General features: G+C 39.1%; 1 protein-coding gene across 4 annotated transcripts in view; it reads right to left on the bottom strand.

Moving 5' to 3' along the window:
* Nucleotides 1-1,119: 1,119 nt before the first annotated feature.
* Nucleotides 1,120-17,145, bottom strand: part of ZNF235 (zinc finger protein 235) — a 31,466-nt gene continuing 15,440 nt past the window's right edge. For all 4 annotated transcript variants that reach the window (XM_037991790.2, XM_007997094.3, XM_037991789.2 and 1 more), the window contains exon 5: nt 1,120-13,398. In XM_037991790.2, coding sequence (XP_037847718.2) covers nt 11,420-13,398 — 1,979 coding nt within the window. In that variant the 3' untranslated portion in view covers nt 1,120-11,419. The remainder of the gene's footprint in view (nt 13,399-17,145) is intronic.

The following is a 17,145-nucleotide window of genomic DNA, read 5'->3' as shown; positions in this document are numbered from 1 at the left end:
CTACTTAAGAGTCTGAGGCAGGAGAATCGCTTGAACCCAGGAGGCGGAGGTTGCCGTGAGCCAAGATGGCACCATTGCACTCCAGCCCAGGGGGCCGGTGTGAGACTCCATCTCAAACAAAACAAAACAAACAACAAAAAGAATACAGGTAGGACAGGACTAGGTCTGGTTGAAATAGGGCTCTGGGTCAATTCTTCTGTGATTCCCTCACCTCTGCCCTTCTGGTTGAGTTGATTCCCATATTTGTTCATTCCAACCTACTGAGGAAATTTACTTAAAGAATAGATGCTCAGTTAACATTCTCGTATCACACTCCCTTTTCTGTGCACTTCTAAAGCAGCTATTTTCTAAACCTCTTTTTGCTCTTAGTCATGTAGAGACTTTTCATTTTCCTAAATATATCATATCTAAATAAATATTCATAGAGGTACTGTGGGTTATGGTTTGCCATTTGAACCATGCATCAACCTTCTGGAGAATCTTTTAAAGTATATACATTTTTCCAGAGTAAAATTAATATTTTTTTCTAAAAATAAAACACTTGAAATAGTTTTTATTAATATATTAATAGTTGTATATATTTATGGGATGCATGTGATATTTTGATTTGTGCACAATGTATAATGATCAAATCATGGTAATTGGGATATCCATCACCTCAAACATTTATCATTTCTTTGTGTTGGGAACATTCTAAATCTTCTATTTATTTTGAAATATACAATAAATTATTAACTGTAGTTGCCCTACTGTGTTATTGATTAGATAGAATAAATAAGTTCTAGTGTTACTGACACTGTTTTATCTAATCATATTTTTGTACCCATTAACTAACCTCTCCATCTTTCCCTCACCCCTGTCCATCCCAACCTCTGATAACCACCATTCTAAATCACTTCCTCCTTGGGATCAATATTTTTAGTTCCCATATAGGAATGAGAATATGTAAAATGTGTCTTTCTATGCCTGGATGATTCCACTTAACAATATCCTCTGGTTCCATCCATGTAGCTACAAATGACAGGAGAAAGAAAATGTGGTATATACACACACAATGGAATATTGTCCAGCCATTAAAATAATAAAATCCTGTCATTTGCAGCAGGAGATTTTATGGCTTTTGTTAATTTTTTTTTTTTTTTTTTTTTTTTTGAGACAGGTCTCAGTTGACCAGGCTGGAGTGCAGTGGTGCAATCTTAGTTCACTGTAGTCCCAACCTGCTGGACTCAACCAATCTGCCTCAGCTTCCTGAGTACCAGGGACTACAGGCATGCACCAACATGCCCAGCCAATTTTTTGTAAAGACGGTCTCACCATGTTGCCCAGATTAGTCTGAAACTCCTGAGCTCAAGCGATTCTCCTGCCTTGGCCTCTCAAAGTGCTGGGATTACAGGCATGAGCCACTGCGCCTGGCCTGAATAATTTTATCTATATATACTTGGTTTAAAGAGAAAAAGACCTGCAAACAAATCATGAACACTAACAAAGTTTGTTATGTGCATTCATGTTATTTGGCAACTCCAAAACTACTTGCCATGTACTGGAGAACTGAACAGGTGAGTAAACATACTGATGATGCCGGGGGCCAATTTCTGACTCTCAGAGAAAGAAGTAAATATGGAATGGGAAAATACCTTAGCAAGAATCCTGCAATACTTATTTAAAATGAGAGGGATCATTATTTTGCACAGACACACACACACACGACTATTATCCCAATAATGATTAGTATGCACAGCACCCAGATCTTGGTTTCTAAGTATCATTCCCCACTAAAAGCAATCAGAGCTCTGTGGCTGGGACAGGGAATATACAAGATAAACCTAATATATTATTGTACCAGAAAACAAAGGTTCATATGGACGACAGACAGGTAGAGAGATATGGGGGTAGGGGAAGGAAAACCTCTTCTAACAAACAGTAGGATGCCAATTCCTAAAAATAGAAGGAATGACAGAGTCAGAAAGTCATCATTTTGCAGTCATCACAATAATAATTGATTCAGACAAGAATCATCAATGAACACTAAAACTAGTGGGTGAAAGATGAGATTTTCCACACAAATGGCTCAAAGATCTTCCCGCAAATTGCTTACCAATTTCAAAGCCAAAATAGCCATTTTTTAGTGGAAAAACCTGGGAGACACCAGTTTATACAAGTTATCAATGCTAACACCAACAAAACACATCATGTGTTTCCTATTGTGATACAGAGAAGTATGCATTATTCATGCAATACTCAATCTACAAACATTTAACTTGAATCTAATCATGAGGACTCAAACTCAAATTTAGGGTTGTTCTACAAAATAGCTTGTTGTCTTCAAAAAGGCTCATTTCACGAAAGAAAAAATAACTAAGGAACTGATCTAGGTTAAAAACTAAAGAAACATGACAATGAAATGCAGGGCATGACACATTTTAGATTGGACCCTGAAATAGAAAATGCTGTAAATATTATAGGACGACTGTGGAAACTGAATAAACTCTGTAGGTTAGGAAACATTACTGTATCAACCTACAGTGGTCTTAAAATATGTTTACAGATTATTTTCCTACCCCCTTGATTGTGGATAGGTTTTTCACTGTCTCAACAAACTGAGGCAGAAGTAATGTTGGAACTTCCAACGCTAGATTAGAAAAGGCCATAGTACTTGTGCTGGCTTTTATCTGGATACTAGCTTTGAGTTACCATGTAATGTCCAGTTTCTGTGAAGTCACCACGCTGAAGAGGTCACATGCCTGAGGAACCAAAGCTGTGTTCTCTCGGTTCAGGCAGTAGATGTGGAAATGAACAGGTTTAACTGCAGTCACCTTAGAGACCCCAAGAATATGTGGGATTCTTTTGTACTGTTCTTGCATCTTTTCTTAATGTTTAGAATTAATTCAAAATAAAAGTTTTAGAACATTTAAAAAACATTACAAAAATGTTAAAAATTACTACACTAGCCCCTTTAAAGTAACAAGATCATATGCATACTTACATATATACACATATCACATACACATATATACACATTCATACAAAATCCTGTCTCTGCCCACTTTCCTAAACATATTCTGAGTAACTACCAATGTCAATAATTATAAATTTACCTCCTCTCATTTCACTCTATATTCCACTGAATGGATAAGTCATCAAATATTTTGTCAGTCCAACTGATAAATGCAAATTTTGCTATTATCAACAGTGCAACTGTGAACATCCATTTACATACATCTGTAACCAAGTGTCTCAGTCTTCAAATGCATCTTAAAACTTTTTTCCCTTTCCTTCCTGATATGGTTTGGCTGTGTCCCCACCCAGATCTCATCTTGAATTCCCATGTGTTGTGGGAGGGACCTGGTGGGAGGTAATTGAACCAAGGGGTCAGGTCTTTCCTGTGCTGTTCTCATGATAGTGAATAAGTCTCACAAGATCTGATGGTTTTAAAAAGGGGAGTTTGGCTAGGTGCTGTGGCTCAGGCCTGTAATCCCAGCACTTTGGGAGGCCGTGGCAGGCAGATCACGAGGTCAGGAGTTCGAGACAAGCTGGACCAACATGGTGAAACCCCGTCTCTATTAAAAATACAAACATTAGCCGGGAGTGGTGGCATGTGCCTGTAATCCTGGCTATTCAGGAGGCTGAGGCAGGAGAATTGCTTGAACTTGGGAGGGGGAGGTTGCAGTGAGCCGAGATTGCACACTACATTCTAGCCTGGGTGACAGAGCGAGACTCCATCTAAAAAAAAAAAAAAAAAAAAAAAATATGTGGGGGGTTCTGCACTCTTTGCCTGCTGTAATCCAGAGACTCCATCTCAAAAAAAAAAAAAAAAAAAAGAAAACAAAAAAAAGGGGGAGTATCCCTGCACAAGCTCTCTCTTTGCCTGTCATCCATGTAAGACGTGACTTGCTCCTCCTTGCCTTCCACCATGATTGTGAGGCCTCCCAGCCATGTCAAACTGTAAGCCCATTAAACCCTTTTTCCTGTATAAATTACCCAGTCTGGGGTATGTCTTTATCAGTAGCATGAAAACAAGCTAATACACTTCCCAATCTCAGAACGTAGCCTTGTACTTTAAAACTCTTTGAATTTCCTTTTCCCACCAGGTACTTCCATGCACAGTGCTTGCTTATCTAATTATGTGTTTGCTTAGAAATTCCAGGGCTAATTATAAAACAGCCCAGACATAGAGACCCAGCTGCACAATCCTCTCACTTAGGGAAGAGTTACAGTTAGTTCACCACTAATTGGGCCAAAATCTGGATGACACAAACTATTTCTCTGGATGGGCAATTACTCAAGATATCCACTGGAACAAGACATACAGATCTACATTTTCCTGTATCACTCCCACACATATGTCCCACACCAAGTTTTCCTTCTTAAACCCCCTCAGTCAACCCAAAAAGTAAGACTGGACTTTTAAGGCGTGAGCTTGGCCATTCCCCAACTACTTGCATTTAATTAATAAAACTGCATTTCTTTCACTACACGTCACTTGTGTTTTCAGCCTTTGAGTGGCAAGCAGTGGATTTTAGCTGGTTACAAGTTTCGTGCCCCATGTGAGGAACTGTGTGTTTTGAGCAGCTCAGCCTGTACACCTGGTTTCCAATGAATGGAGCAATTGGGCACAGCAGATGCCAGAACTTACCCATTCATGCTACCAGGCAGTACAGCAGTCACTTGCAAATGCTAGCTGCTTATGGCTAGCTGACCCTGTTTTTGGGACCTTACAGAATTCCCAACAACTGTCAATACTCTTTGTCTTGGGGATTTGCCCTTCCCTCTTCTTCACGGCATCAGCTGCTGTAATACTGTGTGGGAGTGAGGAAAGCCACATCTGGGAAGCTGATGGGCTTCAAGAACTGGGCAACCAGAGTGCATCCAGAAATCCTCTGTCTTTGCCATCTGGGCTTTCAGCCATCAGGACCTAATGCAGGTCACTCTATGGTCCCATCTGGGTTTGAGACAAGATCTCAGGACTTTTCTCTAAAATACCCTGAGTACCAGTCTGGAACACTGTCTACACTGGATCCATCTGTGGTTTCTGTTTAGTGGTACCTATCCTTCTGAGGGTGCTTTGGCAGTTTCCATCCCACCAGCCAAGACCAGGTCCAACTGATTATCAGAGGGGAGCAAGATAGGCTGCTCCTCTCCTTGCTAGGGGAAAAGCAGGTTTTATCATGTTGGCTACCAATTTTGTAACTCTGAGATTTTAGAATATTTTAGACACTTGTGTCAAGCTTTGTGGGGAGGAGAATGTGTGAGAATTCTTTTCTAGACTATCTGGGAATCCAGCTGGTTACATATCTATGGCCGTTTTTGTACACATTTTAAATTGATGGGAAAATTACAGCAATAAAAATTCAGAGCTCAAATGATTAACCTGCAACTATAAAGTTAAGCAGAATCTTCTAAAGCTCTCTATTTATGTCTCTCTTTTGTTTTCAGCCTGTGTTGACTCTCCTGTTAGTAAGCTACTGATGTTGAGATAAAATTCACTGTTTCAAAGTAATGTAGATAATTTTTTATTCTTATACAGTTCAACTAGTTCTGGCTAAAATATAAACATTGCAAACTCCTTTAAAACTTAATTTAAAAAAGGTAAAAGAGGTTTTTAAAAATTAAAACTGCCATAAAAACTGTTTTACCCAAAATTTTGATCCACTGTTTTTCTTGGATTACCTATCAGGGCAAAGTTTAGCCATGTAAACAGATTCCATTTCATTAAAAAAAAATTTTTTTTTGGATACAGCTATCTTTTATAAAATGGTGAGTCTGTATTGCTATCTTATGGCTAGAACTCAAAAAGCTATTGGATCTTTGTTTGTATATGTGTGTACATATTTAGATATGTTTATGTGATTGCATTACATGTAACATGTATTGTTATGTGTTGCTCTAGCATGCTACCAAATGGCCTTGTAAGTAGATGAGTAATTAGAAATTAAGTAATGCTTTTCAAGTTCACACAGATCTTCAGTAAATAAAACTGGTTTTAACATCATTAGTAAGATTAAAATGTCTTCAGAATTGTCAGCATACATTTTTGTCTGGGTAAATAAGTTTTATAGTTTTAGAGTTGCTTTGGCTAAATGTTTTAAGGTGTCACAGTTTGGCACAAACGTTCTGAGACTATAAACCCAACTGAAAACAGAGTAATCTTTGTGCAATTTTTTTTGAAAAATAAAATTTACAACTGTTAGTTTAACGAAAACAGCTAAATCGTCTGAGTTACTGGCAAAATGCCCAGTGTTTAAGGTTCTTAGTTAGATGCATATCTGATATTCAGACTTTAAAAATGGTTAACAGGGAAATAACTTTAATGACCAACTTTATGTGATATCTCAGTTTTCAGTAGTAATCTAGATAAGCTGTTAAAAATGAGAAAATATTGAGTACATATAAATGAGATAAATGCTTATAGACTTTTTGTGTAATTTAAAACCCTAAAAATTTTAAATTAAATAATACTCATTCACCCTTTCTACTTTCCCATACAGTATGGCATAGAACAGTTGATGACAGTGTAAATCCAGGTAATGGGTCAAGATCTTTATGAATTGAAAATAAAGTGCTACTAAAATCCTACAGAAACCAAGGGCCAGACCAACAGCTAGCCAAAAAGTAGACAGTAACTCAACCATCCATTCATCTGTCAGATTGGATGGAATCAGACCATGGATACATCACACTAAGGTGAAGGCAGCTCCTCCTCAACCTGATACCTCAGACAACCGGACTGCTTGGTCATGTAAACCAAGAGGACCTAAAGTTATTTATTAAAGAAAAATCATACAAATAAGTAACACCCTTCTGTTAACATGAATTGTTAATGAATTGTACAGTTATAAGTACATTCTTTATCTTTGCTAAAACTAACCTGTTTGCTGAATGGGCACAGCTGGTGAGTTACCTCTAAAATAAAAGACTGTTGGGTCTGCGGGATGCCACCCCTTTCTTTAATCACAGGCTTGCCATGGTGCATAAAAACTGCTAACCTGAGCACTTGAGTATTTTTATACGTGGGGTAAAAATACTCACCTGTTTCCCTACTATGATTAGAGCAGCACTTACCATGAGTTCCCCACCTCTGAGAAAACACATAAACATATTTTCCTTCTGGTTCATAAACAGGTTAATGCCACCCCCACTACAGGATATGCCATACACGATGGCATAGGATGGTTGATGGCAGTATAAATCCAGGTAATGGATCAAGACTTCTACGCACTGAAAAACACAGTAACAGTACACCCTGCACTATCTCCCACGATATGGGATGATTACCTCTTCAACAATGTGGCCAAACCCTTGGACTGACTAATAACATGTGACCAGGACGCACAATCAAAATAGCATCCACCTCCATAACAGAGCCTTATCCTTCCCCCTGGGGTTTGCTATGGGTCTGCAGCACTCATGGTTGGCCTTACTGTTGGGGACCAGCCTTAACACCACCCGTAGGGTACCCGAAGTCCAGTGGCGAAGTGGCGACAAAGGAATGAGAAGAGACAGGTTAAGAGTTCATAAAGGTGGGAGCCGGGGGACCAGAGCAAATCAGAAGCTGCAAAGGCCCAGAGTTTCGGTCTCTACACTATTTATTGAGTATAATCACTTAGATCTAAGATGTTCAGGGCGAAACAGTGAAAGGGAGGCAGTGCGTTATACGCGTGATCTATAGCAACGGTGGTTTAAGTGAATCTCCTTTGTGCTCAAACAGTGTATCTTTATCGGAGAGTAGCTGGTGGGAGTGGGCTTAAATAGGAGCCTGCATATCTGTCTACACTTCAGTGCTTTAAAGGAGTGTCTTTTTTCTTGAACACAGTGTTTACAGATAAGAGAGCAGGTCTCGCTCTGAGTATGGGAACATGATGGCCATTAGGAGGCTTTCTTCCTCAGAGGCCTCTTGTGGCTTTCCACAAATTATTGTCCCATATTTTTATGGCCAGTTTATGTAGGCACCCCACAAGCCCTTTTCCCAACACTTACAACTGGACTGGTAGACGCACCTGCGGGTGCCCTTCCCTACCAGGATGTATCCTTTCCTATTTAGACTCTCTCCACGCCAACTGGGAAAGTGTAAAGGCTAGACAACCCCATCAAAAATAGGCATCAAGGTGGTTGTACCCACTAGACTTCTTTTCCCCCCCTCCAGGCAGTGGCCATAGATGTAAAATTACAAATAAAAGACCTGGTTACACATACGGCTGCTACTTTTAATAATATCCATCATGCCATTCCCTTTCTCACTGAAAGACCCTCACAAGATTAGACAAGTGGCCCTGCACAACTATACAGCCTTAGATACCCTGACTCAGCACAAGGCAGCCCTTGTGCACTGATTCAGACTGAATGTTCTGTCCAGGAGCAACGGACCACAGTGCCTGTAATCCCAGCACTTTGGGAGGCCAAAAAGGGTGGATTACTTGAGGTCAGGAGTTTGAGACTGGCCTGGCCAACATAGTGAAACCCTCTCTACTAAAAATACAAAACTCAGCTGGGTATGGTAGTGTACACCTGTAATCCTAGCTACTGGTGAGGCTGAGGCATGAGAATTGATCTTGAGAGGCAGAGGTTGCAGTGGGCCAAGATTGTGGCATGGCACTCCAGCCTGGGTGACACAGCAAGACTCTCAGGAAAAAAAAAAAGACTAAGTATTGTGTATATATACCACATTATTCTCACAATATGACCCAAGCTATGCATGCATTGGACACCCATATTTCTGACAGATATAGGATCCTCTCCCAGGACCCTTACACAGTGTGGTCCAGCTGACTTCCTCATAAAAGACTTTCATATACAGTATGGTTGGTATTCTTCTCATTGTCCTCATCAGCTGCTGTGGATTTTACCTCTGTTATACACTGAGGACAGACTTTCTCAAAAGTTCCTAGGTCCTTGGTCCTCCCACTGTAAGGCTCCAGCAAGTTCCTGCTATAGATCTGGGAATGCGGATATATTTCCAACTCCAAGTGAATAGATTCCATTCTGGTACTTCCCAACTATGCCCCCTTTCAGCAGGAAGCAGCCAGATTAACTGTGTTGCCCACTTTCCATAAAAATAGGATGAAGTTTGACAGTGGGGAATTCTAACAGAGTATTCCAGCTTTGAAATACATTTAAAAACTTTTCTCCCTTTCCTCCCCAATCTCAGAATGTGGCCTTATATGTTAAAATTCTTCATCTCTCCCCTTCCCACCAGGTACTTCATGCACAGTGCTCCCTTGTATAATTGTGCTTGCTTAGAAATTCCAGGGACTAATTTTAAAGCAAAACAGACATAGAGACTAAACAAATCAGCCACACAATCCTCCCACTTAGGAGCAGTTATGAACAGTTCATCTACCACCCCTGGGCCAATATCAAGATGATGCAAACTGGACCTCCAGATGGGCAGATTACTCAAGAAAACCATCAGAAGAAGACATGCAAGACCTGCACCTGACTGCACCGCTCCCACTTATTTCCCACACCAAGTTTTCCCTCTTAAACTCCCTCACTCAGCCCAAAAAGTTGGAATGGTCTTTTAAGGCATGAGCCTGGCCATTTCCCAATTGCTAACATTTCATTAGTAAAACTGCTTTCCTTTCACTACATTTTGCTTTTCATGTTTTCAGCCTCTGAGTAGCAAACAGCTGGACTTAAGCCGGTTACACATCCATAACACAGGATTACATGCCATATAATGAGATAAAGCAAACAAGATTTAGCTATAAGGGATTATCATCAATTTTATCAAAGTGAATCACTTTTACTTTGATAAAATTGATGTCACCACAATTTTTTGAACAGTTAAAATATCATCCCAACCTTCCATGTCACAGTAAACAATTGTTAGCATATTAATATCCTTCTATTATTTCTATGCATATAATCACATCATTAGGTGGACAGACTTCTATTAATTGGATCCATCCCAGGAAGGAGCTAACCTAGTTTTCTCATGAATAATGTTTTCTCTAGTCATTATAGACCTCTGATCATCTTAATGGCTGTATATTATAAGGATTTATCAAGACTTACTCAAATATTTTACTGACATTTTCCTTTTTGAATTCAGGATAAAGATCCTTGTGTACAATCTTTATCACTTTTGTCACAATCTCCTAAGTGAAATTTCTAGTGCTAGGACTGCCAGGTCAAAGAGTATTTATTGTCCACTAATACCAAGAGGTGTTAAGCATAGAATGCTGTGTAAACGGTAATCCATCTAAATCATTACATTGAATATAATTTCAAGGTTGGGCACAGAGGTTCACATCTATAACCTCAACACTTTGGGAAGCCAAGGTGGGAGGAATGCTTGAGGTCAGGAGTTTGAGAACAACCTGGGCAATATTGCAAGGCTCTATTCAACAGAATAAATAAACAATAAGATAAAATTCCAATAAAGACCCAACAGGTTTCTTGCCCTGCCACTTCCTTTTAAGGGGATAAATGTGACAAATTAATGTGCTTGAAATCTGCCAAATCTCCTTCTAAAGTGGTCTAGATGCAGGAAAGGCTACACATAGAAAAGCAAGTTGACCTGAACCTGAATGAAAATAATGAAACCAATGATTAACAATTCAAGTTTACTAAGAAACTTTTTGTCATCAGTAACTACTTTTAACACTTTCAGAGTTACAGTAAAGCTTAGTGTCCAAAAATTCTAATCATGTAAATTGCAGGGTCACATTAGATAAAAACAGTATTGTTCGGTCTATAAACTAATGATGCTAAAAATCATACTGTATACAACTGATACACTGTACAAAGAACTAAGGCTGAAGGATGGGAGCCAGTCATGTCTTTTTTCCAAATCTGTATTAGTATGGAAGGCAGTATTATACACTTTTCAGTACTTACTGAAACTAACGTTATTAAGGCTACTTGCAGGATTCCTTTTGAATATAAATTAATATAAATTTACGGTACAAAACAGACTAGAATTTTCAAGTATTTGTCCTAATTATAGGTATTTTCTTCACTTTCTTCAGTAATTGCTGGGCCCTATTATGAGCTAAGCACAATTCTACATGGTAGAGACAAAGTGGTGAAAAACACCTCCTTACATGGAGGTTACATTTTAGTTGACATCAATTTTTTCTGTCAATCATACTTTTGTTAAAGGAAGGCCTCTCTCCTGCGCAGACTCTGACAAGACTTTTCTGCTGTGTTACATCTTGAGAACTGGGACACTTGGTAACTCTGATATAAACACTGATCATATTTACAGAACAAAGTTTTCTCTCATCTGTGAAATATGACGTTTGTAAAGAATTCACATCCTGACCAAGTCTAAAACACAGCATTTGAGAGACTTCTTTCCCGTCAAGATTCTTAGAAGCTTCTAGTTTTACAAGAACTTTTCACAATCATCAGCATGGACTTCCCAACGGAGACAAAGATGTGAGCTCTAACTGAAGGCTGAACCACACCTCTCTCATTTCTACAGATTCCCTCCAGTGTGGACTCTCTGATGGTAGACGAGATGTGACCTCTGACTGAAGCCCTTACAACAGACATCACATATGTAAGGCCTCTCTCCAGTGTGGACTCTCTGGTGTGTGTGAAAATGTGAGGCCTGACTGAAGCCCTTCCCACACTGCTGGCATGTATAGGGTTTCTCTCCCGTGTGGACCCTCTGATGAGCACTGAGACCAGCACTCCAACTGAATTCTTTCCCACATTCCTCACATTTAAATGGTTTCTCTCCAGTGTGAATTATCTGATGGACTTGAAGATTTGACCTCTGGCTGAAGGCCTTACCACAAGTGTCACATTTATATGGTTTCTCTCCAGTGTGGACTCTCTGATGGGCTTGAAGGTGTGAGGCCTGACTGAATCGCTTCTGACATGCATCACACTTGAATGGTTTTTCCCCAGTGTGGACGCTCTGATGGGCTTGGAGATTTGAGGCCTGACTGAAACCCTTACCACACTCTTCACATTTGTAGGGTTTCTCTCCCGTGTGGACTCTCTGATGATTGTGAAGATTCAAGCTCCAATTGAAGCGCTTCCCACACACTTCACATTTGTACGGTTTTTCTCCAGTGTGGACTCTCTGATGTGCTTGAAAATATGAACTCTGACTGAAACCTTTACCACACACGTTGCATCGAAATGGTTTCTCTCCTGTATGGACCCTCTGATGGCTCTGGAAACTTGAGGCTGAACTAAAACCCTTACCACACTCTTCACATTTATATGGTTTTTCTCCTGTGTGGACTCGTTGATGACTATGAAGATTAAAGCTCAAACTAAAGCACTTACCACACTCATCACATTTGTATGGTTTCTCTTCAGTGTGGACTCTCTGATGGGTATGAAGATTTGAGCTACAACTAAAGCGTTTACCACAATCCCCACATTTATAGGGTTTCTCTCCGGTGTGAATTCTTTCATGGGCCTGAAGATGTGATCTCTGAGTGAAGCCCTTCCCACACACCTCACATTTATAAGGTTTCTCTCCAGTGTGAACTCTGCAATGAATGTTAAGATCTGTGCTACGACTGAAGCCCTTCCCGCAACTGTCACATCTATAGGGCTTCTCTCCTGTGTGAATAGGCAAATGAGCATAAAGATGTGAGCTCTGATTAAAGCTCTTACCACACTCGTGGCATGTATAGGGTTTCTCCCCTGTGTGGACTCTCTGATGAGTTTGCAGATTTGAGCTCTGACTGAAACCTTTACCACATTCATGACACCAGTAGCGTTTTTTTCCAGTACGAACACTTTGTTGAACAGGAATACGTGAGCTATGACTAGTGTCCTTCTCATGCGTACTATACACTGAAGACTTCTTTCTCAAGTGTACCTGCTTATGAAATTCGAGACTGGAGCTATCATTGAAGGCTTCTTCACATTCATGACCCTGGTGGGTTTTCTGTCCTGTGTGAACACTACACTGGGTAAGAGGTGGTACCTTTAGGGTGTCTTTACCACAGTCACTATTGCTATGAGCTTTATCTCTTTTGTGCAGTATCTTATCATCACGGTGGTGTGAAATGCAACTGAAAATGTCAACATATGGAGCGAATATACATAATTGGTTTTTCATCTGAGTCTGCTTACAACTTCTCTGATAATTCTGTGTCTCATTCAGATATATTGTACTCCAAGAATTCGGAACTTTCCCAGTTGGAAATTCTTGATTTTCAGTGATCCTGGAATGATCCCCTATGTGATTCACTAGAAGGCTGTCATCCACAGAAGCTTGAACAGATTCTCCTGCTCCCACCTGACAGGGGGAATCATGGTGCTTGGGGAACTCAGAGCTCTTTCCTTCAATATTTATCATGGAGTCTTGACTTCTGGCTAATTTACTCACAACATGTCTCTTGATTTGCCAGCATGAAAGCTCTCCCAGTGAAAAGCACCTTAATCCTGCTTTGTGAAGAGTCGCCATCTCGTTTTGATTCCTGTCTCCTGAAAGGATAGAGAGAATAAGGAATAAAGGACCAGAGACTGACATTAGCAAAGTAGAGAAATTAAGAAGATCTAAGCTCTAATTTTCCCCATGGAAATATTAAAAAAAACAACTAGACTGGCTGAAATAAATTTATAGGAGCTCCGAAAAGCAGCTGCAACCAAGAGAACACTAAATTTTTTTAAAAGCCATATTTAAGATAGAAAATTTGAGATCAGCCCAGGGTGAGTGCTTAAGGTATATCTTGGGTCTTTTCTGAGTATGTGTCTTGCTGTCTGTGTGTATTCTCCAGTATACACAACTCCAAAATGAATGCTTTGTCCAGATGTTTCCAAATTTTACACATAGTTCCTTCGGTATTGGGCTTTAGTTCGTGATGGAAATTTTCAGCTTATCTTTACCATCATGGATTTTCTTGGATTTTATGGCCTGTGGAAACACAGAACTACAGATCTAAGAATAGGACAGGGGGTAGAAACCAGCCAGCTGCAGAGCAACAAAATGATATCTCAGTAAGTACTTGGAAAGGAAAAATTGACTTCCTTGCCTATAAGAATGGTAAATTAAAAGTCACCTCTTCTTTGGCTACAGGAACTGAATCATAAGTAGCAACTACATAAATCAGGCAAAATACATGCCTCAATTATAGGCTCTCATTATACAACCTGCACAGTTAGAAATGTGCTCAAAATAACTGATAGACAAATCCATATTTATAGCTGGAGATTTCAATACTGCTTTCCAACAGCTAGTAAAGCAAGTAGGAAGATGCATGGTGGCACTCATGTAACCCAGTCCATGCTGTGAAATGGACAGCTGCCCTGGCCTCTTGGGGGTCAGAAGTCACCATGTCAAGGACTGTGTGAAGGGCACTAAGTTCCATTGGGACCCAAGCTCCAGTTCTTGAGAAGCCAAGAGGAGGGAGCACCAGACTTCCGTCCAAACAGTGGTGCTGGTAGCCTCCAAGTCTCTTCCTCCAGGCCGCCTGTGGATATGCCATTCAGAAACCAGTCCAGCCCAGCCAAGATGATGACCTGTGCCCTTGTACGCTGCTCAAAGACTACCAGAACTTTCCCAGAATTGAGAAGGTTGATGACATTGTGAAGACACTTGTCTTTGGAGATGGCTAACCAGTAGAAGCCAAAAATTAAGCCAAATAGTTCATAAAAAAGGACATGGCAAGCCCTGAGGACACCAGCTCCCCAGAGACTAGAATTATTGACTTGAACATCAAGGTCCACGGTTTTTTTTTTTTTCTTTTGAAATGGAGTTTTGCTCTGCCACTCAGGCTGGAGTACAGTGGCATGATTTCGGCTGACTACAACCCCTGCCTCCTGGGTTCAAGCGATCCTCCCACCTCAGCCTCCCAAAGTGCTGGGATTACAGGCATGAGCCACTGCGCCTGGCCAAGATCTGCAGTTACGAAAAACACATGCCGATACATTGAAAGGACAAAGCCCACAAATGCTATCTGCTGATGAACATCAACCAGAGGAAAAAGACGCTCAAAAACGTCCATAAGACCTATTATGACAACTCTGGGAAGACATGCAGGGAACTGGGGACTAAAGACACCTTTCCCCTCTGAATTATTAAACAGCCCACTGACCGTGGCTTTTGACTAAGAAGGCTCTGTGAATCCAGGTTTCCCAGAATGCACAAAAGCTGAAGAAACAAAAAAGGTCTCAGCTGCAGCAGCGGCAGCAGCAGCAGCCAGAAAACAAAACAAAACAAAAACAATCAATTATGTTAAAAATAAAGCAAACACAACCGAAAACAAGTAGGTAATAAGTGAAGATATAGGCTTGAAGCAATATTACCAACCAAGTTGACTACTTGGCCTTTACAGGACACTCTATCCAATAATAGCAGAAAATGTTATTTTCAGGTGTACATGGAACATACTCCAAGATAGACCATATTCTAGGCCATAAAACAAGTTCTAACAGAAGCAAAAGGAGTCAAGCCATACAAAGGGTATTCTAACCACAACTGATTTAAATCAGAAATTAAGAATAGAAATATCTCTGCAAAATCTTCAAATATTCAGAGAATAAACAACATACTTCTAAATAAACTATGGATCAAAAATAATTCAAAACTTTAGAAATTGAGTGAAAATAAAAAACCAACATATCAAAATTTCTACTTAAAGCAAAATTTATAAAGCAGAAATGTGTCAAAGAAACTAAAAACACAAGAACAAATTAAATGCAAAGTAAGCATAAACAGAAAATAAGAGAAATAAATAGCTAGTTATTTGAAAAGAACAATAAAATTAATAAACTCTAGCATGCATGATAAAAACAGAAAGAAGATACAAATTACAAATATCAGTAATGAAAGGTGACATAATTATAGATCCTGTATACATTATTAAAAAGATAAGGGACTTATGAACTTTACGGCAATAAATGCAACAATGCAGATGAAATGGACAAATTTCTTTAAACACACAAAATAAGTTTACTTGAGAACATACAGATAATCTGAATAGCCCTTATCTACCAAAGAAATAGAATTCATACTTACAAACGTTTCCACAAACCAAACTTGAGGCTTACAGAGCTTCATCCATGAATTTTACCAAACATTTAAGGAAGAAACAATACCAATGCTAGACAAACTCTTACAGAAAAATGAAAAGCTGTAAATACTTCTCAACACATTTTAGGAAGCCAGCATTATTCTAACACCAAAATAAGACAAACACATTCCAAGAAAAGACAACTACAGACTAATATTCCTAGTGAACATATTTATAAAATTCTTAACAGAATGTTATCAAATCAGATCTAACAATGTATAAAAAGGATAAATCACGACAAAGTAGTGATTATCTCAAGAATGCAAGGCTGATTTAACATTCTAAAATTAGACCTAAATGCTTCCCTCAGAAAATCAGAAACAACGCAAGTATATCCACTCTCGCCACCTTTATTCAACATTACTGAAAGTTCTAGTCAGTGTAGTAAAACAGGAAAAAAACAACATAAAAGAAATACAGATCATAAGGGAAAAAATGAGCCAGATAAATAATTTGAAATACTAATTTTAAGGAAGATCAATGAGATACAAAAGAAATTTGAAAAGCAATACAAAAAATCAATTCAGGATATCAATGAGAAATTTACCAAAGAGAAAGAGATAGATATCTTTTTTAAAAAGCCAAACGAATAAAAACTTCTGGAAATGAAAAAATCATTGAAGAAATTACAAAATACAGTTGAAAGCATTTACAATAGACTAAACAAGCAGAAGAAAGAATCTCAGTACTTGAAGACAGGTCTTTTGAATTAATTTAGTCAGACAAAAGTAAAGAAAAAAGAATAAAGAAGAAAAAACAAGGCTTTAAGAAGTATGAAACTACATAAAGCAACCAAACCTACGAATCATAGGTATTCCTGAGGGAGAAGAAAAAGTAAAAAGTTTGGAAACCTAGTTAAGGAAATAATTGAGGAAAACTTCCTAATCTAGCAAGAGCTTTAGACATCCAGATAAAAGAGATCTAATGAACTCCAGGAAAATACATTGCAAGATGGAACTCACCACAGCATACAGTCATCAAACTAAGGTTTATATAAAGGATAAAATCCTAAAGTCGGCAAGAGAAAAGTGTCCAGTCACCTATAAAGGAAGCTCCATCAGATGATTCAACTTGTAGAAACCTTACAAGCCAGAAGAGATTGGGATTCTATTTTCAAGTTACTTCAAAAAACAAAAAAATTTTGTATCCTACTAGAATA

Source organism: Chlorocebus sabaeus, chromosome 6 (genome assembly GCF_047675955.1).
Source record: "Chlorocebus sabaeus isolate Y175 chromosome 6, mChlSab1.0.hap1, whole genome shotgun sequence".
NCBI lineage: Eukaryota > Metazoa > Chordata > Mammalia > Primates > Cercopithecidae > Chlorocebus > Chlorocebus sabaeus.
Note: the sequence above shows the minus strand (reverse complement) of the source record. Positions and strands in the feature narration are given on the sequence as shown.